At 41.5% G+C, this 24974-nt stretch overlaps 2 protein-coding genes across 4 annotated transcripts; both read left to right on the top strand.

Annotated features, from left to right (window-relative positions):
- The first annotated feature begins 15337 nt into the window (after positions 1–15337).
- LOC136512076 (sucrose-phosphatase 2-like) lies at positions 15338–18887 on the top strand. 3 transcript variants are annotated; one of them, XM_066506077.1, is made up of 9 exons: positions 15338–15490; positions 16357–16438; positions 16563–16862; positions 16969–17070; positions 17176–17370; positions 17478–17765; positions 18033–18219; positions 18432–18478; positions 18566–18887. In XM_066506077.1, the coding sequence occupies exons 2-9, from the start codon at positions 16379–16381 to the stop codon at positions 18656–18658; spliced, it is 1272 nt and encodes a 423-aa protein (XP_066362174.1). In that variant the 5' UTR covers positions 15338–15490; positions 16357–16378; the 3' UTR covers positions 18659–18887. The 3 variants fall into 3 exon arrangements, with proteins under 3 accessions (XP_066362174.1, XP_066362176.1, XP_066362175.1); XM_066506079.1 differs by lacking the exon at positions 15338–15490 and adding an exon at positions 15974–16154; XM_066506078.1 differs by lacking the exon at positions 15338–15490 and having other exon boundaries at positions 16208–16438.
- Positions 18888–18911: 24 nt separating this feature from the next.
- Positions 18912–21786, top strand: LOC136512077 (probable sucrose-phosphatase 3). Its single transcript, XM_066506080.1, has 8 exons — positions 18912–19332; positions 19425–19728; positions 19821–19918; positions 20070–20264; positions 20403–20690; positions 21029–21215; positions 21448–21494; positions 21609–21786. The coding sequence occupies exons 1-8, from the start codon at positions 19273–19275 to the stop codon at positions 21699–21701; spliced, it is 1272 nt and encodes a 423-aa protein (XP_066362177.1). The 5' UTR covers positions 18912–19272; the 3' UTR covers positions 21702–21786.
- Positions 21787–24974: the final 3188 nt, after the last annotated feature.

Here is a 24974-nt window from a genome sequence, read left to right as displayed (position 1 = left end):
TCGGAGAGATGTGTCTCGAAGGAAATGGGGTTGTTTCGAGGGTTTCGAATGTTTTAGAGGGAGTATGTTGCAAGTGTTTTGGATGGTGTAAAAGCAGATTGGGATGTTGCATATGTTGTAATAGTTATATATGTACGTTGCAAAGTTTTGTTTCCAGTGTTTCATCTGTTTTTTTAGGCGTATGTTGTAAGTATGTTTATTTGAATGTTGCATATGTTTTCACACATATGTTGCAAATGTTTTATCTAGATGTTGTGTATGTTTGAAATGTTTTTCCAAGTGTTTTTGCAAGTGCTTCAATCGTATATTTCAAGTGTTTCATCTTTTTTTATGTCGCAAGTGTTGTATCTGAATATTTCAAAAGTAGATTAGGTGTTGCACATGGAACGTGTGCGAGAAGGGGAGGGGCACGAGCGGTCCACGCGTGGGCGACGCTCGGCGGCGCGGCCCCCGCGTGGCTGTGAGACGCCGGCGCGGGCAAGCAACGTTCGCCCAGCGTGGGCCCATACATGGATGCGGGAAAATGGACTGCACCCACAGGCGTCTAGACGCTAGCAGTGTCGTTCTTATCTGCCAAATTGCTTCTAGCAACTTACACACGATGACGTCCATAAAATTTACGCAGTTAGGAAGGCTAAGTTCGAAATTTATTTATGCTTTTACAAATACATATTCTTTTAGTTTTAGTATATGTAGTACTTTATTATCTGTTTTATTAAATTGTATAAGCCGTTTTACTTTTTCTGTGTATATGGTCTGGTTTGGTTTTTGTTTTTTGTTTTTGCTATGCACCTAGAAACATTTTACAATGTGGAACGGAGGGGTATTTGTTAGGACAATTCATCATGTCAAGACAGTCTTCACTAATTGACTAAAAAGGAGAGGCATAGTCGTGCCAATCAACCTCTTTGGCCTTAAAAAATAATCTTAAGTTCTTATGAAATTGTTGGTCAATCAATGACCATTCTGATCATTTTCAAGTTTTTCCCTCACACAACCACTATAAAAAAGTGAAAAGACATGACATAAACCACCAGAGCTAGTACATCAAACCACAATCTCTATTTAAACGGACGAATAAATGTATTGATAGGTGATAATGCTATAATTGCGGTGCTGATGGCGTTACTGTCATGGTGTATTGATAGGTGATAATGTTATAATTGCTTCACATTCCGTGATAGCATTGTCATAGTGTGCTCTGCATTCTAATACCTTGGTTGGCTACTATGCATTATCTTTGGTCGTGGCTAGCACCCGGACATCTGGACGGTGGCCTCTCGTTTGGACGCTCGCGCCTGCCCCGCCTGCTGCACCCACCCCTGAAAGGTCCTAATAGCTAGAGGGGGGGCTGAATAGCCAATAAAAATTTCTATAACAACACTTAAGCCAAGAGGTTAGACAATTAAGAAGCGAAGTGAGTGTTGCGCTAGCCTACTCAAAATGCAAGTCTCCTATTCACAATTCTAGTTGCTATGATCTCTAATTCACACAAGAGGCTAAGTCATTACTATCTAAGTTAGTGAGCTCTCAAAGACTAACTAAAAAGCCTCACTAACCACTAACAAGACACAAGCTAGCTCTCAAGACTAACTATACTAAAGAGCTTAGCTACACTAAAAAAGTAAATGTGCAAGAGAGGTAGTGATGTTTATACTGCCGTAGCAAGAGATACACAATCAATCATAAAAGAATCCCAGAGACAATGATGGCACAATAATTTATCTCCGAGGTTCACTTGCTTGCCGGCAAGCTACGTCCTTGTTGTAGCGATTCACCCACTTGGAGGTTCACACGCTAATAGGTATCGCACACCTAACCCATAATCGGGTGCCGTATAACCAACACAAGATGTTTATCCACAAGCTACGAGCAATCCACTAGAGTATATTTTAGCTCTCCGTCGGAAAAAAGGTCAAGAACCCCTCACAATCACCACGATCGGAGCCAGAGATAATCACCTTCCTATGCTCGACAATCCTTGCTGCACCAAGCCGTCTAGGTGACGGCAACCACCAAGAGTAACAAGAGAAATCTGCAGCGAAACACAATCACCAAGTACCTTTAGATGCAATCTCTCAAAGCAATGCACTTGGATGCTCTCCAATCTCACCAAATGAAGAATCAATCAAGCTAAGTGAATGAGAGACGAATGGCTCAGCTCTAAGGGATGAATAGTCAATGCAAATGGCCTAGAGAGGGCACCCAAGGCTGGCCCTTCCATTTAAATGACAACCCAAAGAGCAAATAGCTGTTAGGTCACTTAAGTGACCGTCGGACCCGTAGACACAGGCCGTTAGACCGTTCGACGCTCGGTCCGACGTCCTGCCGTGTCCACTCACACGCTGCCACGTGTCCCATTTGAATCAAAGTGACCGTTGTCGCCCAATGACTCACTGCCGCGCTGTGATCGCCACCGTCGGACTCAGCCGAGACCCACCGACGGGAGCCCAGGGTCCGACGCCCTCCAAAAACATGCAGAGAGGGTCTAGAGCGTGTTTTTGACTTGGACTCGGGTCCGACGCCAACCGTCAGACTCAAGGGTGAGTCTGACGCTACCACGCGTCACACCTGCGCTGACTCGCACGCGCGACACTGAATGAACAGTGCGCACGATTGGTCCGACATGCTCGCGAGCCTCGGTCCAACACCGCCTCCTCTCTACACGCGCGTTATGGTCAGTCGTCAGACCCTGCTCAGGGTCCGACGCTCTGAGAAGCAAGGTCCGACACCCCTGACTTCACTCTTTTCGAGCGCGAACACTTCACCCTTGTGCATGTGTGCCAACTCCAAGTATTTCACCACATGTGTACATGAGTTAGCAACAATCTAAGCCAAATTCCAAGGGTGTTAGCACTCACTAGAATCTAAATGCATATGCAATAAGTTAGAACATCTAGTAGCACTTTGAAAACCGTATTTCACGACGAGTTTCACCCCTTTTAATAGTATGACTATCTATCCTAAATATGATCACACCCACTAAGTGTCTTGATCATCAAAACAAAAGAGCTCCTATCAATTATACCTTTGTCTTGAGCTTTTTTGTTTTTCTCTTTCTTCTTTTCCAAGCCCGAGCACTTGATCATCACTATGGCCATCACCACCATCATGATCTTCATCCATTTGCTCCACCACTTGGAATGTGCTACCCTATCTTATATTCACTTAGAGCAATGTGTTAACACTTAGGGTTTCATTAATTCACCAAAACCAAACTAGAGCTTTCAACCCCGCATGCTGCACCTGCCCCGCCTGCCCCGCATGCTGCTGCACCTGCCCGCGCACCCTGCATGCTGCTGGCCAAGCATTATCGCAAACGGGCGCATGCTCCTGCATGCCTGTGCCTACCGCCGTGCATGTAGGTGGGGACCACCCATGCCCGCTTCACTTCCCGCCCGTACGCGAGGACTGCCTCCGCATGCGCCCGCTTTCTGTGCCTGTCAATGTTGAAACATGAAGCACTTCTTCAACATACGTTTGAAAATATGTGAAACATTTGCAACGTACGCTTGCAACATATGTGTATAGCCACTGCAACATATGCAATATCTAGATAAAAACACTTGCAACATACGTCTGAAACAGATGAAACATTTTGAATAGACGCTTGCAACATATGTGTATTGTATAGCCACTGAAACATGTGCAACATCCAGATAAAACACTTACAGACATAGGTCTCAAAACAGATGAAACATTTTGAATAGACGCTTGTAACATATCTCTGAAACACTTGCAACATACCTCTGAAACACTTATAACATGTGCAATACCACAATCTACTTTTGCAACGTCCATATAAAAACACTTGCAACATACCTCTAAAATACCTGAAACAATTAAAACATGCATTTGCATCATACAGGTCCTCATGTCGTGGTGTCTTCGACCGACCGCGGGAGACGATATCTCGACTGGCAACGACTTTTCTCTCGGTGGCGCCAGGGTGGTGGTGGCACGGTGCATGTTGTGGCCGCAACGGGCAAGCGTGGATTGGGGCATGGCGGTGGATGACCGCGATGGCGAGGTGGAGTGGGCGGCTGGACATAGGATTGGGGCACACGTGGTGGCGAATTGAGAGGGGTGGGGGTGGGGGTGGGGGGTTGGTGGCTGCGGCGAGAAGGTGGAGTGGGACGAGTGGGAGATATTTTTTTTTTGAGGGCGAGAATGTGTCCGGAGTGAGCCGCGCGGTGTCCAGATGGGACGGACACCCGTGATCGATTATTTTACTTTTCTTGTTCTGCGGCAACATTTTTGTGGAGCATGGATTACTGGGTCCTTCATATACTGACAGCCAATGCCATATCCATTCTTGCAACAGTAGAATTGTTCCACTCTTGTCAACGTGTTGTCGAGCTAGTCTCCTGTCTTCATAGTTCATACTACAGTTGCACTGCTCACGAGGCGTTTCAGTTCATTCTGCTCTTCTGAATGTCCGAGATCTCTGGCTAGTAAGAGTAAGTATTATAAGGGCCGTAAGTCGGCTATATGCTGACGTGAAGGAGAGAGAAGAGAAATGGTCTGTAAGCTTATAGTCAGCTTATGCACATGAATAAGAAGTTCTGTGAGACAGATAAGTGGGTTGTAAGCCAACTAACTATTATACGAGTGGACTGATAGATTGGCTGTAAGTTTTTATATAGTCAACAAACGGTATTATTATTACCCTTGCTCTAACAAGTCTATGAAGTTTTTAAAGAGGATCAACTTTTCTTTTTCCTTTCAGCTTGGGCACAACTCTATGAAGTCAGTCATATTGGAACTGGACGATGCAAGTTGAAGGATTCGATTCTGCTTCTGCAGCAGCTGGACGAGGACGACGCCACATTGGAACTGGTGGGCCAAGGGCCCAAGACGTCAATGACCTTCATTCAGCAGAGATTCAGCCTGCAGAGCTGGTTGAGGCCGCGCGCGTGCATATTTTTTTTCCGTCTTTCGTCTTTCACGTGTCGTCCTCACTCCTAGTAGGTACTACTCCTGCCTAGGAAGGGTCTCGGTCGCTGCTCTGTTACTAGTCCACTGGGGAATCTGAAAATGAAAAAAATGCAACCACCTTTTGGAGGGTGTAAAATTTTAGGGTGTCATATGAGATATCGCATAGGGTGTTCAGATACTAATAAAAAATAAATTACAGAATCCGTCAGTAAACCGCGAGATGAATTTATTAAGCCTAATTAATCCGTCATTAACGCATATGGTACTGTAGCACTTTATTATCAAATCATGAACTAATTAGGCTTAAAAGATTCGTCTCGCAAAGTAGTCGTAATCTTTGCAATTAGTTATTTTTTTAGTCTACATTTAATACTCTATGTATGTGTCCAAACGTTTGATGTGATAGGGTGTAAAGTTTTGATGGAGGAACTAAATAAGGGCTAACTAAAGGGGTGTTTGGTTCCGATGACTAATTTTTAGTCCCTGTCACATCGGATGTTTGACACTAATTTAGAGTATTAAATATATTTTAATTACAAAACTAATTACATAGATAGAGACTAATTTGCGAGACGAATCTATTAAGCCTAATTAGTGCATGATTTGACAATATGGTGCTACAGTAAATATGCGCTACTAATGGATTGATTAGGCTTAATAGATTCGTCTCGTAAATTAGTCTTCATCTGTGTAATTAGTTTTGTAATTAGAATATATTTAATATTCTAAATTAGTGTCCAAACATTCGATGTGATAGAAACTAAAAATGAGTCCCTGTAACTAAACACCCCCTCACTATCAGACAGAAATATCTGCTTTGGAGAGAGGTCCCTAAAAAGGTCAAAGAAAAGTCAAGAACTTGGGAACTAGTTGCACAAAACATTTGGCCACGGGAACTAGTTGCACAAAACATTTGGCCGCTTTGGTGGCTACACTGTGTAAAGTGCTCTATGTACAGCTTTTTTTTTTTCCTTGTCTTTTGTTCCTTGGCAGGGCCGTCTAATTTGCAAAAACTCGTTTATTTATCAATATAATACTATGGGCCTGTGTGGATCCCTCATCTAAACTTGAGAGCTCTACACTTAAGTCTCCAAACTGATAATCTAAAATTAGCTCTAAACTTTAGTTCACCTCGTATTAGAGCTTTAGATCTCAAAACTGAGCTAAAGTGGTTTAAAGTTTTTAGAGCTTTAAAGTTTAGAGGAGGGGATCCAAACATGCTCTATATTGGCACACATGTGTGCGTTTGTTCAAAGAAAAATAAAGGCTTCCTCTTTCACATTGCTATTTCTACATTTCCGGATAAAGGCAAAGATATTATCTACTCCCTCCATCCTGAATATAATGTAGTTCTAGCTGTCCTTAGTCACCTATGTTGAATTTGACAAAGTTTATAGGAAATGATATCAATATTTATGACACCTATTATATATACTATAAAAATATATCTCATGATGAATTTAATTATACTTATTTGATATCATAAATATTGATATATTTTTTGCGAACCTTGATCAAACTCATGATGGTTTAACTTACTAGTACTACACTAGAATTGTTGACACTGGATTTGGAAGTGTGGATATGGAATCTAGAGACACCCAGAGTTCATAATCCAGTAAGTTTAGAGAACCTAGCTTCTAGACACTAAAGATTATTATGTCCCTCTGTTTCTTCATAGCTATACAACATAAAACTCAAAGAGTTGAGACATTATGGTAATGTTACTCTAAAAAAGTTATCTCCGACTTTTATAATCCTTGATGTATCCAAATAGCCCCACAACTTAATTCTATGGATCCAAACAGCCTCGCAGCTCAGCTTCTATATATAGTTTAGATTTTAATAATCAGAGTCCACGAACCATGGGTATCCAAAGTTTCAAACAAGAGGGCCGTTTGGTTTGCAGCCATAGTCAGCCACGCCGTAGATTATGACGTGCCACAAAAACCGAAGGTTAGTTCAGGACCGAAATGAGGCGGCCACACAATCTTAAAGAGCAAATCCCACCGTAAAGTGCGGCGGCAAAAAATGACACCGCAACTGCGGCACACAGCTTGCCACAATCTGGACGTTGCCAGCTGTGGCTTAGTATCAAAACACGCTCAAGGCCTATTACATTGAGCCGATTTGTGCTTCGGTATAGAGAACTGAAACATTGGCTGCTTCTGCTCGTACCTTTTTTTTCTATTGGAAAAGGAACTGACAAAAGCTGTTTCTTGGAAGATTTGTTTTTTCATTGCTGTTTTAGATTGGCAGCCAATACTCTCTCAGTCTAGGAAAAAAAAACGTATATCTAGGTCTTGTTCGTTTCTTTTATAATTCATCTTTTTCAGCTTGTTTTTTTAGTTAGAATAGTATTTTTTTCTCGTACTAAATCAATCGAAACAGTATTTTAATTTATTTTTTCTGCGAAACGAACTATTTATGTTCGTTTTTCCAGCCAGCACGAGCGGCTTTCCGATGTGACTTGTCTGAATTGACCCTCCGAGTCCGAGGCCTCCTGGATCTTGCCTGAAAGGACCACCAGCATGTGGCCACGCGCTGCTGTGGCCAGGCCAGAGTCTCCAATCCTGCGTCCAGCCAATGATGAGTGGGTCCCGGAGCTTTTGCGAGGTCGACGTGAAGTCAAATGGTACTATCATGACATTTGCATGTGTAGTACTACTGTTCATATATTCGTGGAAAGGGCGTGGAAACTACGTCGAGACCCGTCGTGTTTGTCCATGCTCGATTGTGAGGCTAAGTCCCGGGCGTGTCACGTCAGATGTTACGTGAGAGTGTCGTATGAGGTATTTAGATATTAATAAAAAATAAATTATAGAATCTATTAGTAAACCGTAAGACGAATTTATTAAGTCTAATTAATCCGTTATTAATACATGTGTGTACTGTAGTACTATATTATCAAATCATGGACTAATTAGGCTTAAAAAATCCGTCTTGCAAAGTAGTCATAATTTGTGCAATTAGTTATTTTTAGTCTATATTTAATACCCCATGCATGTGTCTAAACATTCGATGGTATAGAGTGTAAAGTTTTGAGGAGGAACTAAACAAGGCTTGACTTGTGACCCACCGATCAGCCCATTTTAAGTACTAACGGACAAACATGCCGGACAGTTTGGTACTAAGACTCTGTTTGGTTGGGCTTTCCAACCTGCTTTTGTTTTTGCAAAAGCCAAAAGCCAACCAAAGAGTCTAAAAACCACACCTGCTTTTGCTCTAGTACACAAAACTGAAAGGAGCCTTTCCCCTGCTTTCAGCTGCTTTTAGGGGGAAAATTACTCACCTGCCACTGGTTATGGAACATACCGGTTTATTTTTTTTTCTTCTGTTCTCGTCCGTCGCAAAGAAAGGAGAGGTCGCGACTCGCGCGGTTCGCATGCGACGGGGGAGAGCTACGCCGTCACTCACCGGCCGGCGAGCCCCTCCCCTGTCCTCTTCGGCTGGTGAGCCCCCACCACTGCGCGGCCGGCGAGCCCCCTCCCTTGTCCTCTCCGTCGCGAGCTCCTTCCCCATGCCCGACGCGCAAGCTTCTTCCCCATGCCCGACGGCGCGCGAGCTCCTTCCCTGCTGAAAGTGCATTTGCCCCCTACGTGGGTTTTGGTGTATTGATGACATCCAAATTAGGGACTAATGTGATCTTAATGAGATATGTTACAGCTATTAGTCCCGTGAAAGAATCAAAGAGTTGATAAAGATGTAATGGTATCCCTCAATTATTCAAGTTGCAAAGGCGGACGAACTCAAAACGATCTTCAAAGGTTTTAATTTTAAGTTTGAGTTTAGGATCCGCCGCACTATTAAGAGGGATGCAAATTTAATTGGTCTGAGGAAGATAGAGTGCTCAAGCATTTAAATAAAATCTAAAGAGTGACACCCATGCCCGACGGCGCGCGAGCTCCTTCCCTGCCCCGGCCTCGGCCCTAGATCCAGCAGGCACGGGCCCCACCCTAGATCTGGCAGGCGCGGGCTCCCGCCCTAGATCCTGCATGCGGCGACGCCTAGCGAGCCCCCACCTCTACGTGGCGGCGCTCGGCGAGCCCCCTCCCCTACGTGGCGGCGTCCGGCGAGCCCTGTCCCATGCGCGGCCTCGAGCTCCCTCCCCTGTACGCACTGGAAGAAGAAGAGGGAAGAGGCTAACGACCAGGGTCTACTCGTCAGTGAGAGCAGCGTTTGAGAAGCCACAGCTGCTGAACCAAAGGGGCTTTTTACTTTCTCACAGCTACTTTTCAAAAAACCACAACTCACAGCTACTTTTTTTAAAACCACAACACAACCAAACAGGGCCTAAGAGTCTACTCCTATTTGATAAGTCAGAGCTAGTTATAAATTTTAAACTAAAAATAGTTTCAAATTAGCTAAGGTTATTAGTCATTTAGTTAGTTGACAACTAGTTGAAAGCTTGGCTAATAAATTACCCTACCTATTAGACTCTTGTTTAGATGAGCTAGAGTTAATTTTAAGTAATGCTTTTAGCTAGCTAATAATTAGCTCTTGATATCTAAATACTCCGTGCATATTGGTAATCAAGTTATTTTGGATAGCGACACGTCCTCTAAAGCATAACTTTGACTTCATATTTTTATAAAAAATATTTATTAGAAAGTGATATATTGGTTAAAGTAGCGTAACTTTGACTTCATATATCTAAATACTCCGTGCATATTGGTTAAAGTAGCTCGGCGTGCTTTTTTTTTTCTCCATGATGAAAATCAGCCCAACCATGTCGCCGTGTTTTTTCAGACTTTCAGGCCCCGTTTAGTTCCTCCAAAACCCAAAAATTTTTGCGCAGTATCCGTCACATCGAATCTTGCGACACATGCATGGAGTACTAAATGTAGACGAAAAAAAAACTAATTGCACAGTTGGATGAGAAATCGCGAGACGAAACTTTCGAACCTAATTAGTCCATAATTATACACTAATTATCAAATACAAACGAAAGTGCTACAGTACCCAAAACCCAAAAATTTCCGGATCTAAACGGGGCCTCAGTTCTTGTGCCATGCGTATTTTTTCGTCTTTCATTCAGGCCTGTTTAGATCCCACCCAAAATCCAAAATTTTTCAAGATTCTCCGTCATATTAAATCTTGCGGCACATGCATAGAGCATGAAATGTAGGTAAAAAGAATAACTAATTGCACAGTTTGCCCGTAATTGACGAGACGAATCTTTTAAGCCTAAATAGTCCATAATTAGATAATTTTTACCAAATACAAACGAAAGTGCTACAGTAGCTAAAAACCAAAAAAATTCGCATGTAAACGGGCCCTCGTCACGTGTCGTCCTCACTCCTACTAGGTACTGCTCCTACCTAGGAAGGGTCTCGCCGTCTCAGTTCGCTGCTCTGTTACTAGTCAACTGGCAAATCTGGAATCTGGAAAGAAAAAAAAATGCACCCACCTTCTAACTAAGGTCCTATTTAGATCCCACCTAAATTCCAAAACTTTTTAAAATTCTCCATCACATCAAATCTTGCGGCACATGCATGGAGCATTAAATGTAGGTAAAAAGAATAACTAATTGCACAGTTTGCCCGTAATTGGTGAGACGAATCTTTTAAACCTAAATAGTCTATAATTGGACAATTTTTGCCAAATACAAACGAAAATACTACAATAGCCAAAAGCCAAAAGTTTTCGCATCTAAACGGGGCTGCCTTGGAGAGAGGTCCTACGAAAGGTCAAAGAAGAGTCAACAACTTGGGAACTACTACAATTTTTGGCCGCTTTGGTGGCTACAGTGAGTAAAGTGCTCTATGTACATATTTTTTTCCTTGTCTTTTGTTCCTATATAGGCAATGTGATTCATGAATATTGTAGAAGTTGGCTTCTAGAATCTAAATAGAGGTCAAGCAGCCATAGCTTCTAGCTAGCTTTTGGAATCTAGACACCCCAAAATTCCATGATCTGGTAAGCTTAGGGAACCTAGCTTCTAGACACCAAAAACTATTCTATCCCTATGTTTCTTCATAGCTACTCTCTCCGTCCATAAACGAATGCAATTCTCGTTTTTCGAGAAGTCAATCACTTTGAACTTTGACCAAAGTTATATAAAAAATACTAACATTCCTGATGCAAAATTAGTATCATTAGATTAGTCATAGAATATATTTTCATAATAAATTTATTTGAAGACATAAATATTAATGATATTTACTATAAATTTGGTTAAACTTGAGCTACTTTAACCAGCACGGATCCCATAATTATATTCTTTTCTGGACGGAGGAGTACAACATAAAAATCAAAGAGTGAGGGTATTATGGTAATATTACTGAAAAAAACTTGTCCTCAACTCTTATAATCCATGATCCATGGATCCAAATAGCTTCACAACTCAGCTTCTTATTATAATCTACGTAGCTTTTAAAAATCAGAATCCACGATCCATGGCCCATGGGTATCCAAAGTTCCAAAACAAGGCCTATTATATTGAGCCGATTTGTGCTACAATGCATAGAAAATTGAAACATTGTCTGCATCTGCTCGTACTTTTTGCTATTGGAAAAAGAAACGACTTGGTTCTAGACGACAAAAGCTGTTTCTTGGAAGCTTCGTTCTTTCATTGATGTTTCAAATTGGCAGTGATCGTGTGTGTGAAGTGTGAACAGCTCGAGCGGCATCCCGATGTGACTTGTCTGAATTGACCCTAAAGAAGGTCTCCAGGATCTTGCGTGACAGGACCAGCAGGCCCGCTGTTTGTTTGGACGTGGCTTGTCATAAACGATTGTAAATTTTCAGTTAGAGTAGTATTTTTCTCTCACATAAATCAATCAGTAGTCGGTAGTATTTTTTCACGAACCAACAACGATACGAACCAGCCAACCGAACATGCTAATGCTCTGTTGTGGCCCAGTCTCACACCAAGCCAATGATGAGTGGGTCCCGGCAGAGATTTTGTAGTTTTGTGAGGTCAAGTGGTACCATGACATTTGCACGTGTAGTACTACTATCCGTATATTCATGGAAAGGGCGTGGAAACTGCGGCGACACCCATCTTGTCTTGTTTGTCCATGCTCGATTGTGACTTGTGACCCAACGATTTGTCAATTTCAATTTTCAACAGATAAAAACATGCTGGACAGTTTTATTAGATAAGTTGGATAAGATGGGATTAGTTGTGACTTGTGACCCTACTTGCTACTTTTGTCCTTTAGAGGAAAATGTTTCACATTTACTGTCCCGGTGTAGTATTGCCAAAGCATTTTGGGCAACTGTGGCAGTTTGTATTGGGGCTACTGATATTCCAAACTCACTACATCAATGCTGGCTATGGTGTGAGAAATGGTTGCCCAACGGCAAAAAATTGCATGCTACTAGGATTGCTGCCTTTTGCTGGGCTATTTGGAAGGCTCGGAATAAAGCCTGTCTTGAAGGAAAACTTATTCAAAATCCTATCTCTATCATATGCCATGCATCTGCGCTCATTAGTTCCTGGGCAGGTTTATTTCTGGAGGATGATAAAGAGATGTTGGTGGCGGGCGCCAACACAATGCTGCAGATAGCGTTGAAGCTGTTGAACAAGAAGCATAAACCGGCTGGGCGTTAGGTGTTGGAGGACAAGGCAGCCTGTTCGGTTGGCTGGTTCATATCGTTGCTGGTTCGTGAAGAAGTACTGCTGGCTGGTTTGTGTGAGAGAAAAATACTGTTCCGGCTGAAAATTTACGATCGTTTACGACAAGCCACAACCAAACGAACAGGCTGAAGGACGCGAGTCGTCAGAGGGACTGAAGGCGGCCTTCGTTGCTGGGTTTTTTTGTTGATAGGTTCCTGATCAGTTTGATGATTGAGGACGTTTGCTGTGTATAGATACTCTTATTCTGTTTCTGCTATGGTGGTGCTGTTAAACTCTTCTGTTTATGGTTAGATGCCCCATCTGAATCAGATGTGTAGGCTTGGCTCGCGCAATGCATAGTGATCAGGTGGTAGTTTTTTGTGATCTTCTTTTGCTATCTGTATCTTTTATGCTTATCCTGATACTCTCTAAACATTGTATTTCCGTTATATCTGGTAATGGAAATGGGGGATACCCCTCGGTTTGAAAATTAGCTAAGCTAAAAATTAGTCTAAGTTAGTTAAGTTTTGCTAGTTGGCTAATAACTAATTAGTGGCCCATTAATAAGTAAACTTGCGTATTAGCCCCTATTTGATAGGCCAGGGCTAATTTTAGAGAGTATTGTTTGGATTCCCAAGACTAAACTTTAGTCTCTGTCACGTCGAATGTTTGATACTAATTAGGAGTAGTCCCTCCATTCATAAGTCTATATCGTTTTAGCCTTTGGCAAAGTGACCAAGGAGCAGCGAAGGAGCAGCATACCAGCGCAAAATTCCATTTAGGCCTTGTTTAGATCACCTCCAAATTCCAAGTTTTTTCACACTCTCTCCATCACATCAATTTTTGGACGCATGCATAGAGCATTAAATGTAGGTAAAAAAAAATAACTAATTGCACAGTTTGGTTGTAAATCACGAGACGAATCTTTTGAACCTAGTTAGTCCATGATCGGACAAAGTTTGTCAAATACAAACGAAACGTGCTACAGTGTCCAGATTGCAAAAATTTGCAATATAAACAAGGCCTTAATCATTGGGGGTGCAACACGTACGAGGAGTCGCGAGCAAGGAGCAGCGAGGAGTAATAAATGCGCAGCGCGGAGCAGCGAGGAGTAATAAATGCGCAGCACGGAGCAGCAAGGAGTAATAAATGCGCAGCACGGAGCCAGCCGAACCTATGGTCCCGATGTAAAAACAACAGACTCTTGGAAACTTATTTTTTTCTCACACGATAGAGACTTATGGACGGAGGGGTATTAAATATAGACTAATTATAAAACTAATTGCATAAATAAAGGTTAATTCGTGAGCCGAATCTATTAAGCCTAATTAGTTCATAATTAGCCAATGTGATGCTATAGTAAACTTATGCTAATCATGGATTAATCAGGCTTAATAAATTCATCTCGCGAATTAGTCACGGCTTATACAATTAGTTTTATAATTAGCTCATGTTTAGCCTTCTTAATTGACATCCAAATAGCATCCGATGTGACCTAGGCTAAACTTTAGTAAGTGGATCTAAACACCCCTTTAGTTAGATAGCAATTAGCCATTAGTATCAAACATGTCTTGAGTACCGAGCGCTGGGCTATAGAGAGCTTCAATAGCTAACAGCTAACCGATGCTGACATAGTTTGAGTTCCACTGCTAACTACGTATATTGTTCTCTTTTTATATATGGCTCGCTATTTCTTCACATCATGGTTTGTGAGCCTTGAGTATGGTCACCATCCTAGCAGCTTTCTTAATTAGGGATATTTGGGTTTGAACGGCGAGACAGATTCATCCGACCTACACGTTCAAAATAGGCACCAGGCCCTTAGTGTGTGGTGGATTTGAAAACATCACAAAAACGTGCTTCTCTGATGGTGCCACCTGTATATGTGCTACACATGGACAAGTTGCCAACGTGACATGCATGAAGAAATAAGTTTAGTCTAGTTTAGTGGGGATCTAGTTTGTTAAAGAAATACAGTATTTTTGAAAAAAAAAGATTTAGATTCTCTCATGAAATATTTTTTATTTTTAGGATAATATGTGAAACACCTTTTTTTTTTGTTTATCCTAAAACCATTTAGTAGAGATTATTCTACTTTCCTTCATTTAATAGACAAGACATACTTATTAGAGCCTCTTTGGTAGGGCTCCTGCAGGGGCTTCAGCTCCGGCTCCTGCAGGAGCTGTGCCAAACGTCTGTTTTGGAAAGGGCTTCGCATTGGGAGACGATCAAGAGCCGGAGCCATTTTTTGCATGCGCAGGAGAAGCCTAAAAAACGAGCTTCGCGCAGCTCCTTGTTGTGGGTTCACGTCGTCTAGTGCGAAGGAGCCGTTTTGCCAAACGTTTTCCAGAACGGCTTCAGCTCCTCCAGAGGAGCTGCTCCTTCAGAGGAGCCAGAGCCGGAGCCATTTTCAGAGAAGTCAGAGCCCTGCCAAACAGGTCCTTAAATTGTACTAAAATCCAATAGAGTCCTTTTTTTATATAAAATATAATATTTACTGTGTTCTGAAACGACAAACATATTTTAACAAGTGAAAATAAAAAAAAAATATTGAACCTTAATTTCTATTACATATAATGTTGTTTGCTAAAGAACTAATCTCATTTTTCAGCTACATTGAATACAAATCTATTAACATATATTTTATGTCGTAAATCTATATATAATCAAATAAGTAAAAAAAAAGTTGACGCGCAAATTGGCCATATTCTCTCCACTTGTGTAATTTAGTTTCCGTTTGATATTTGATATGATAATGGAAAGCGCCAAGCAGCAGCGGCCAGCGGCAGCAGCATTTGTTCTTTGCGCACTTTGGCCATTTCCTTCCCTCCCTCCCTCCACTCCCTCCAGTCCAGTCCTGATCTCCGTCCAGCGCCTCCAGCCTCCAGCCTCTCCAGCCGTCCGGCGCTGCGACGATTCTTCCTCGCCCCGGCCGGAAGCCGCCACACGCCGCCGCCACCGTCCGGCCGCCGCCCCTGCTGGACCCAGGTGAGACCTACCCTCCGCCAGTCCGCCCCTTTCCATTATTCAACCTCCGTTTGTCATGTACTTGTGTGGATGCGCGCGCGCGGCTGTTTGATTTCTTTCCATCGTCGACTTCGATCCTCGCGCTCAACCAACACATTGCGCGATCTCGCCTGCGCCCGTGAATCTGGCCCGTACGCCCGCCCAGATTCGGCCGCGCGCCGCCGCCATCGCTGCCCCACGGTTCCTTCTCACGGTTGCATTTGTTTGCTCCGCATAAAGCCAAAGCTTGCGCAGCCATTAGATGGCGATCTTGCTGTTTAGTAGCATCTCACATGGGGTGGTGGTATAGGTTTGTGGGTGAGGGTGGGGATAGTTGCTTAGCAGCCGGAAACGTGAAACATGGCCACGTTCCTTGTTCTGCGAACGTCGTTCCAGGGACATTCACGTTTCCATTCTGACGACATTTACGTTGAACATGGCTGCTATGGATAGGATCATAGGATAGATGCATAGAGTTTCCTATATACTCCACATATACATACTCCGCAGTCAGCAATGCTTATCTCCTCGCCTTCCTTATCATCAGTAGCTAGGACAGTAGCTTGTGTGGATGGTTGGCCCTGGCCGTCAAAAACAAATGCTGGTACAGACGTACAGTTGCTTCTAACGAAGTGTATATATTAAGGTGGGAGGAGATACTACCTGTCGATGCAGCCATCCTTTACTTCTTCTTTTTGCCCCCACAAATCAAGACTTTATCAGTTGTTGACCAAATGGCAGCTGAATAATAAGGAGCACATTGTTGTGTTTGCCGTGTTTGTTCAGGAAAGTGTATAGTCAAAAACTCAAAATCACTTCTTCTTCTTCTCCTTCTTCCTCTTTTACAGCTGAGTTGTGCTAGTCTGCCAGATGGATAGGCTCGACGGTTCTGCCCGCCTCGTGCTCGTTTCCGATCTTGACCAGACGATGGTGCGTGTTCCAGTTCAGACCTTGGTTCAATTTTCCAGATTCAGTATGAACTGAATCATACTTTTCAGTTGTGTACCCGATCATCATCAGTTCTCAAACTTACGGATTATTTATTTACTCGCAGATTGATCATCAGGATCAAGAGAACCTGTCCTTGCTTAGGTTCGAGGCGCTCTGGGAGGCCGAGTTCTCCCAGGATTCTCTGCTGGTCTTCTCGACCGGAAGAACGCCAATCAGTTACAAGGGCTTGCGTAAAGATAAGCCTCTGATCACACCGGACATCACTATCATGTCTGTGGGAACCGTGATAGCATACGGTGAAGAGATGATCCGTGATGTTGGTTGGGAGGAGTACCTGAACAACAATTGGGACAGGACTATTGTCGTTGAGGAGACAGCTAGGTTCCCTCAGCTAAAGCCTCAGGCATGTCCAGTTGCTTTGCTACAACGATTTCTTTTTGCTGATTATTTGTCCCATTTTAATGCCTGAACTAGAACTATGTATTTACTTTTTTATCGTTTGGATGCAGCCAGAGAGGAATCAGGGTCCCCATAAGGTTAGCTTCTTCGTTGACAAGCAGGGTGCTCAAGAAGTAATGGATTATCTCCCACAGAAGTTGGAGAAACGTGGGGTAAGGCACATGCATACCTTCTAGATTTTTCCACATTTTTTAATGCTGGAGCAGCACTTATTGACATCTTTTGTTCTGACTTTCTGCTTCCTTAACTGTGATTAGCTAGATGTGAAAATAGTCTACAGCAGCGGTGAGGCGTTTGATGTTTTACCACGAGGTGCAGGCAAGGGCCAGGCCCTTATGTACTTGTTAAATAAGCTCAATTCATATGAGAAACCACCAAAGAATACTCTTGTTTGTGGTGACTCTGGAAACGACGCAGAACTATTCAGTGTCCCATCTGTATATGGAGTCATGGTCAGTGATTCAGTGCACAAGGAGTCCCTTGAAACTGTCAACTAAAGTTCGTTGGTGACAGTGTCTACTCTGTTAAGCTTACCAAAGGGTTTTCATATCATGTTCAGGTCTGCAATGCCCAAGAGGAGCTGCTTCAGTGGTATGAAGAAAATGCAAAGGATAATCCTAAGATAATTCATGCAACTGAGAGATGTGCTGCCGGTATCATGCAAGCTATTGGACACTTCAAACTAGGACCCAATGTTTCTGCAAGAAATCTTGAGTTCCCTTATCTAAAGGCAGACACCGCTAAGCCTGCAGATGTGGTGGTGAAGTTCTATGTTCTCTATGAGAAGTGGCGGAGGGGTGACCTTCCAAATTCTTCATCAGTTATGCAGTACTTGAAAAGCATTACTGTAAGTACTTCCTCTTTTCAGTTCTAAGAGTAACTTGGTTTTTGTTTGTAAATGTCCACTATTTTTTATCATGACCACTTTCCTACAGTGGACAATGCAGAAAGTAATTGCACATTTCAGAGCTCCATTTGTCTTTTTTTCTCTCTTCAGAAGTTATTCGAGATCAAATCATACAACTGGTCTTTTGTCTGAGAAAATACACAATTTGCTGCCTTAAATAGTTAAATTTGATTCTTTGAAGTTTCTTTAACATCATTTTTTTTGTAGCATTTGAATGGTACAATTATTCATCCTTCTGGATCAGAACGTTCTCTTCACGCGTCTATTGATGCTCTAAGTTCTTGCTATGGGGACAAACAAGGCAACAAGTTCCGAGTATGGGTGGACAGACTAGTTACATCGCCAATTGGTACAAGTAACTGGTTGGTGAGGTTTGACAACTGGGAAATCGAAGGTCAGTCCTCAGCCCTTCACATGATAAACTGATTGTGGCTCTTAATCCGTGCCAGTAGTTGCCACTTCTTTCATGTAGCTTCATGATATGTTTTATACTTTATCATACCATGTCTCTATTTCTTCTTCTTTTTTGATCCTTGGATGGTCTGCGCTTCAGTATTTCATTTGGTTTTATTCGAGCTTCAGTGTTAATGCTCCTACTATTCTCAGGTGCTGTTCGGTATTGCTGCCGCACTACTCTTCTGCTGCATATCAAGGTAAATTCTCCCGTTCTGCTGTTGCTTACTTTTGTGCACCTGTATATATAGTGTATGTTTTAATTATTTCTATCTGCTTCAACTCAGCCTGAGACTCCAGAGGGCTTGGAGCTGACACACATCCACAAGACCTGGGTTGAAGGACACTCTGCAGGGAGCGAGCACACGTTCATCTTGTAGATTAATTAGTCACTCGCGAAGCGCAGATAGTCATAACACATATTTTGTTCCAAGTCCAGATAGAATCAAAATGTACTTCCAGACCGTCTCGATGCTCGGTAATTCCATGTACAAGAAAAGATGTTCCATGATTCCTTCTCATGAATTTCATGAGATCCATAAATTAGCTGAAGCTCTTGCCTCAAGATTGTCTGTGGCTTTTTACATGATTCAGTAATATGACCTCTTGCCTCTCTTTTGCTGAGTCCTTATGGACAATTAACTATGATACCTGGAAAAAGAAGAAGAGCTGTGTTCTAATTTGCCTAACCTGGTCCATGGTCATTCTCAGAAGTTGCAGTTTCATTTCGTCTGCAATTCTTATCAGCATTGACCATGTGCCCAAATTACTGCATCGCGCAATTGCTGTCTATGGTGGCCTGAATTCCTCCAGGCACAAGCCATAATCATCTTCTCTTCTTCATTTTCAACATAAAACAAGACCTGGCCACTGGTTGACCAAAGGGTAGGTGAAGAATACACGAGGAGCACATTTCTGTCGTTTGCCATGTTCATTCAGGGAGCCCAACAGCAGAAACACCCAACCCCTGCCAGCAATCTTGGCAAGAGCTTCAATGGAGAAGCTCTACGCTTCAGCCCGCCTTATGATCGTCTCTGATCTTGATCAGACCATGGTGCACAAACCTTCGAGTTTAGATAAATCCAGATTCGATCAGGAGCTGACCCATGCTGTGTTCCTAAATGTTTTTGGATCATTTACATGCAGGTTGATCATGATGATCCAGAAGACCTGTCCTTGCTCAGGTTCGAGGCGCTCTGGGAGGCCGAGTTCTCCCACGATTCTCTTCTCATCTTCTCGACCGGGAGATCGCCGATCAGCTACCATGATTTGAGGAAAAACAAGCCTCTGATCACTCCGGACATCACCATAATGTCTGTGGGGACTGTGATAGCTTATGGCGGCGACATGGTTCGCGATGCTGACTGGGAGGAGCATTTGAGCAGCAACTGGGACCGAGATATCGTCGTCGAGGAGGCGGCAAAGTTCCCTCAGCTGAAGCCTGAGGCAGGTTTCTATCTCGTTGCATGCATGATCATGTTCGCATTTTGTTTTGTGCTTGATGCTGAGCTGAATCCTCTGTACGGAATCGGATACAGCCAGAGAAGGATCAGGGTCCCCATAAGGTTACATTTTTGGTTGACAAGCAAGGTGCTCAGGAAGTAATGCACACTCTCCCTCACAACTTGAAGAAACGTGGGGTAAGATCAATTTTCTTATAATTAATATTTCTTTTGAAGGAACCGGCACTGATATAGCAGAAAGTACATTTTCTTATATTAATATTATATTACTGAGGCATTCGCCAGTTGAGCTTTGTTTTGAGTTTCCAGCTTCTTTTTCTGTGAACAGATACATGTAAAAACAATCTTCAGCTATGGTGTGCTTATTGATGTGGTACCGCAAGGTGCAGGAAAGGGGCAGGCTCTTCAGTATTTGCTGAACAAGCTCAATTCACAGAGGAAAGCACCGAGCAATATTCTTGTTTGTGGCGATTCCGGAAATGATGCAGAATTGTTCAGTATCCCATCAGTCCATGGCGTCATGGTCAGTAATTCAGTGCACAAAAGCTACTACTCCCTTAAAATAATCATTGGTGGTGATGTTGCAATAACTTCGGTGACAGTGGCTGTTTACTGTCCCATAACCCCTAAAATTACTACTGCATTTTGAAACCATGTTCAGGTCAGCAATGCCCAAGAGGAGCTTCTTCAATGGCGCGAAGAAAATGCTATGTGTAATCCCAAGATAATTCATTCCACTAAGAGATGTGCAGCCGGTATCATGCAAGCTATTGCACACTTCAAACTAGGACCCAATGTTTCTCCTAGAGATCTTGAACTCCCTCATCCAAAGTTAAGCATCATCAAGCCTGCAGATTTGGTGGTGAAGTTCTACGTTATCTACGAGAAGTGGCGGAGGGGCGAAGTTGAAAAGTCCTCATCAGTAATACAGTACTTGAAAAGCATTGCTGTAAGTACTCCCCTTGTTTAATTTCTTAGAGTAACCTGTTTTTTTTTTTATAAAAAATCATTCTTTTCATATCTGTAAGCTCTTTATGAAGTAGACAATTCAAATTGGAGTGTGCAGAAGGTAACAATTCCTGATCATATTGTACTACTAATTTATTCTGACAAAATGTGCCTTTTTTCCTGCCTCATATCTGCATTTCTCTCATAATGTCTTACAAGTAATACCTGATCGATTTGTACTAGTAATTTGTTGTCTGACAAAATGTGCATTTTCCTGCCTCATTGTTTCTTGTGCTTTCTTTAAAGTTTAAGCTGATGATTTTTCTTCTTCTTTTTTAGCATTTGAATGGAACAATTATTCGTCCTTGTGGATTGGAGCATTCTCTTCATGCATCCATTGATGCACTGCGTTCATGCTATGGTGACAAAAAAGGCAAGAAGTTCCGGGCATGGGTGGACAGACTTGTTACATCACCGGTGGCTACAAGTAACTGGTTGGTTAAGTTTGACAAATGGGAAATGGAAGGTATGCCCCCATGCATATCTCTTCTCATGATGAACTAATTTAGGTAGAGTTCCAATAGTTGTCACTTTGTTCAGCTAACCGCCTGCAATACATTTTCAACATATCATGCTGTTACCTTTCATTTTCTCTTCTCTGCTTGCCTTTCCATTTCCATTCCGAACTCGGTACTTTAGAAATTTATTTATTTTTTGTTGGCTTCAGCTTCAGTGGTTAGTATTCCTTCTAATTTCAGGTGATGCTCGGTATTGCTGCCGCTCAACTGTTCTGCTGAATCTGAAGGTAAACTCTCTCGATCCTACTGTAATCCTTCACACTCCGGCGGTTACATGCATATTTGTGTTCATCTAAAAAATTCACATAGCTTATGCTGTTACTATCTGCTCCAACTGACAGTCTGACACTCCTGAGGGATTGGAGCTGATACATATCCACAAGACCTGGGTTGAAGGATATTCTGCAGCAAGTGAGCGCACATTCATCGTATAGATCACATGTCAATGCACTCTCAAGAGAGAGGGCTGGGTGCTACCAGAAATTCCATATATCAAAAAAATTGTTCAATGATTCTATCTCGTTAAGTTCATGAGATCCATAATAAATAATCTGAATATCTTGCCTCAAATTTCTGTATAGATTATCACATCGTTCAAACAATGTCGTCCCTCTCCTGCCTCTGTTTATATATTATGAGAGCTGCAAAAGAACGAAAATCAGAAGAAATGTAAAGAATGTTGTCACTGCACAATAATATCTTTGACATCATTTAGGACTAATCTTAGTGTCCTTTTTCTAGAAAGTATATCCCGGTATATTATTTTGATTTGTATAAAGTTAAAACAAAATAGAAAAGCTAAACCATTTAGATTTAGAAGTTAATACAAGAAAAAATGTCAATACTAAATAGGATATGAATATAAGGTGCAAAATAAGTAGTTTTGAAGAACATACTTGGCATACCTCACAACACATAATCAGTTAAATTAATAGTAGAATTGATACATATTCTTTTTATACAACTTGAGGTAAAAGACAAGACAAGCTATAATTAAAATTTGAAAGGTAAAAAAAAAGAGCATAGGCACCTAGAACACTATTCTGAGCAAATATACATAAGAATATTTTTATAATTTGGAGACCAAATACATGTTTAAATATTTTTATAATTTGATTGATATTTATGACATCAATCATTTGAGCGTGGAAGACCATACCAAGGAGTTCAGAAGACCACGTGAAAACCCAAAAGATAATGTAGAAGGAATATGCAAGGGCAATAATGGATGTGCCAGTATATAGAACAATTATTAAAGAGCGCAGCATTGGCCAGGTGCCCAAGCAATATAGTGAAGGCAAATAATTCAAGACACTCCAAAATGCTCATTGAACAGCTATAAAGGAAGAAGCCAGGCACATGCATTTGGCATGATGATGATGATTATAAGGATGAATACTAATAAAAGAATTAAAACGTGCTAAGCCAACATCCACGTGGCACTATGTATAAAAATAGCAATGAACTAAAGAAAGCAGTGATTTTCAACGGGAAATAACTTAATATTCTTTTGAAAAAACCTCAAGCACTTAGCATAACTTTAGAGAAATTACCTTACAAGTCTGAGGTGAACTCCTTTGTTCTACGTTAGGGCTTCCCAACGCTCCATGGTTACGTGCTGCCCCAAGCTCCATGTACCTCCGCTGTCCATGTCACCCTCACTAGTAGCTTCGCGGCGTGTTAGGGGTGCCTGCAGAGGCATCCATCGCTTCTTCTGACAAAAGTTTAGAGCACCTATTTGGCCCGTGCGTTGGAAACAAGCACCCTTCGTTTATGCTTGTTTCTCTTATAAACTATATTTTTTTTAAATTAATAAATAGTATTTTTTTCTCACATTAAATCAGGTTAATAATATTTTTATTTATGGCTTATCAGTGAAACAAATCTAAATAAATAGGACGAAAACCGAGAGGCCCTATCACGTGTTTGTCAGAAATCACATCCATATCCATGTCCTTGTGCCAAAAAGCGGAGATAGAAAGGTGCGTGGGTTCAGGCTTTGGAACCATAGCAGAGAGAGAGAGTGCTCGTGCCTTATTTAGTTGGGTGAAGTTTGCGATTTTGGTTATTATAATATTTTTGTTTTTATTTGACAATTAGTATTCAATCATGAATTAATTAGACTCAAAACGTTCGTCTCGTGATTTCCAATAAAACTGTATAATTAGTTTTTTTCGTCTACATTTAATACTCCATGCACATATCATAAAAATCAATGTGATAGCTACCGTAGTATTTTTTAAGAAAACTTTTTAGAACTAAACAAGACCTCGGTGCAATCGGAGTTGGAAACCCCAAGACCACCAATGCCTATGTGTATCACTACTTTTGACTCGGGCTAATAGGCTTTAATGCCTGCGTTGCTGCTGCCCTTACAATGGTACTGGCTGGGTCGAATACAATTAGCACGTGTGCCGGTTAAAGAAACTCATGGTTGAATAAATTTATAGTAAATATTATTATCATTTATGTCTTTAAATAAATTTATTATAAAAATATATTTTATAACTAATCTAATGATACTTACTTTGTATCATAAATGTTTGCATTTTTTATATAAATTTAATCAAGTTTTAACCGTTTGACTTCTCAAAAAGCGAGAATTATATTTTTTTATGGAGGGAGTAGGTAGACTAGACTAAGGCCCTGTTTGGTTACCCATCCTAAAAGTTTTAGGAGCTAAAATCTAGATAGAATTTATCTAAAGAACCAAACACCTACTTCTAAAAACTTCTAAAAACTTTAGAAGGAGCCAAAAACTTTAGGAGCTCCACCTTCTCCTAAAAGCTCCTAAAGTCCATCCTGTACCCCCACTACCCCTCCTTTATTGTCCTGTCCCCTCTCTCTTTTTCCTAGAGGAGGGCTACATTGTCTATTTGCTAGTACATTTATTGCTTTTAGTCAGTTTTAGGAAATTGAACCAAACACTCTTTTAGTAGGTTTTAGCGACCTCATAAAAAGCTCCTAAAACTTTTAGTTCCTAAAAATTTTAAGAGCTTGAAACCAAACAGGGCCTAAACGTGGAAAGTGGAGCAGCAGTGAAGGGTGCTTCTTCTTATCTCATAGGTGTGTGTAAAAGGAGGTCGTTCTTATCGTCGTACTGAATGCATGCAGCTGGCTTCTTCTTTTATAGGGGCTGTTTAGTTCCTACAGGAACTCCTAAAATTCCTGTCACATCGAATGTTTGGACATATGCATAGAGTATTAAATATAGACTAATTACGAAACTAATTGCATAACTTACGACTAATTTGCGAGACGAATCTTTTAAGCCTAATTAGTCCATGGTTTGACAATGTGGTGCTATAGTAAACATGTGCTAATGACAGATTAATTAGGCTTAAAAATTTCGTCTCGGAAATTAGCTTTCATCTATGTAATTGTTTTGTAATTAATCTATATTTAATGCTCTTTATTACTATCTAAACATTCGATGTGACATAAATTTTAGGAGCGACTAAAGAACCAAACACCCACATAGTCGCTTGAAGAGCACTCTGGAGCATTTTGAATTATTTGCCTTCAAGCCAAAACATTGTTCTGACTGATTTGGTATGAGAGAAAAACACTGTTCCAACTAAAAAAAGAAGCTAAAAAATACAGATTACAAGAGAAACGAACATGACCATTGTTGTCTGGATACCTGTCCTGCGCTCTTCAATAATTGTCTGGCTATGTGTTTTTACATTGTCTTTTGGTGCGGGTTT

Source organism: Miscanthus floridulus, chromosome 16 (assembly GCF_019320115.1).
Source record: "Miscanthus floridulus cultivar M001 chromosome 16, ASM1932011v1, whole genome shotgun sequence".
Taxonomy (NCBI): Eukaryota; Viridiplantae; Streptophyta; class Magnoliopsida; order Poales; family Poaceae; genus Miscanthus; species Miscanthus floridulus.
Note: the sequence above shows the minus strand (reverse complement) of the source record. Positions and strands in the feature narration are given on the sequence as shown.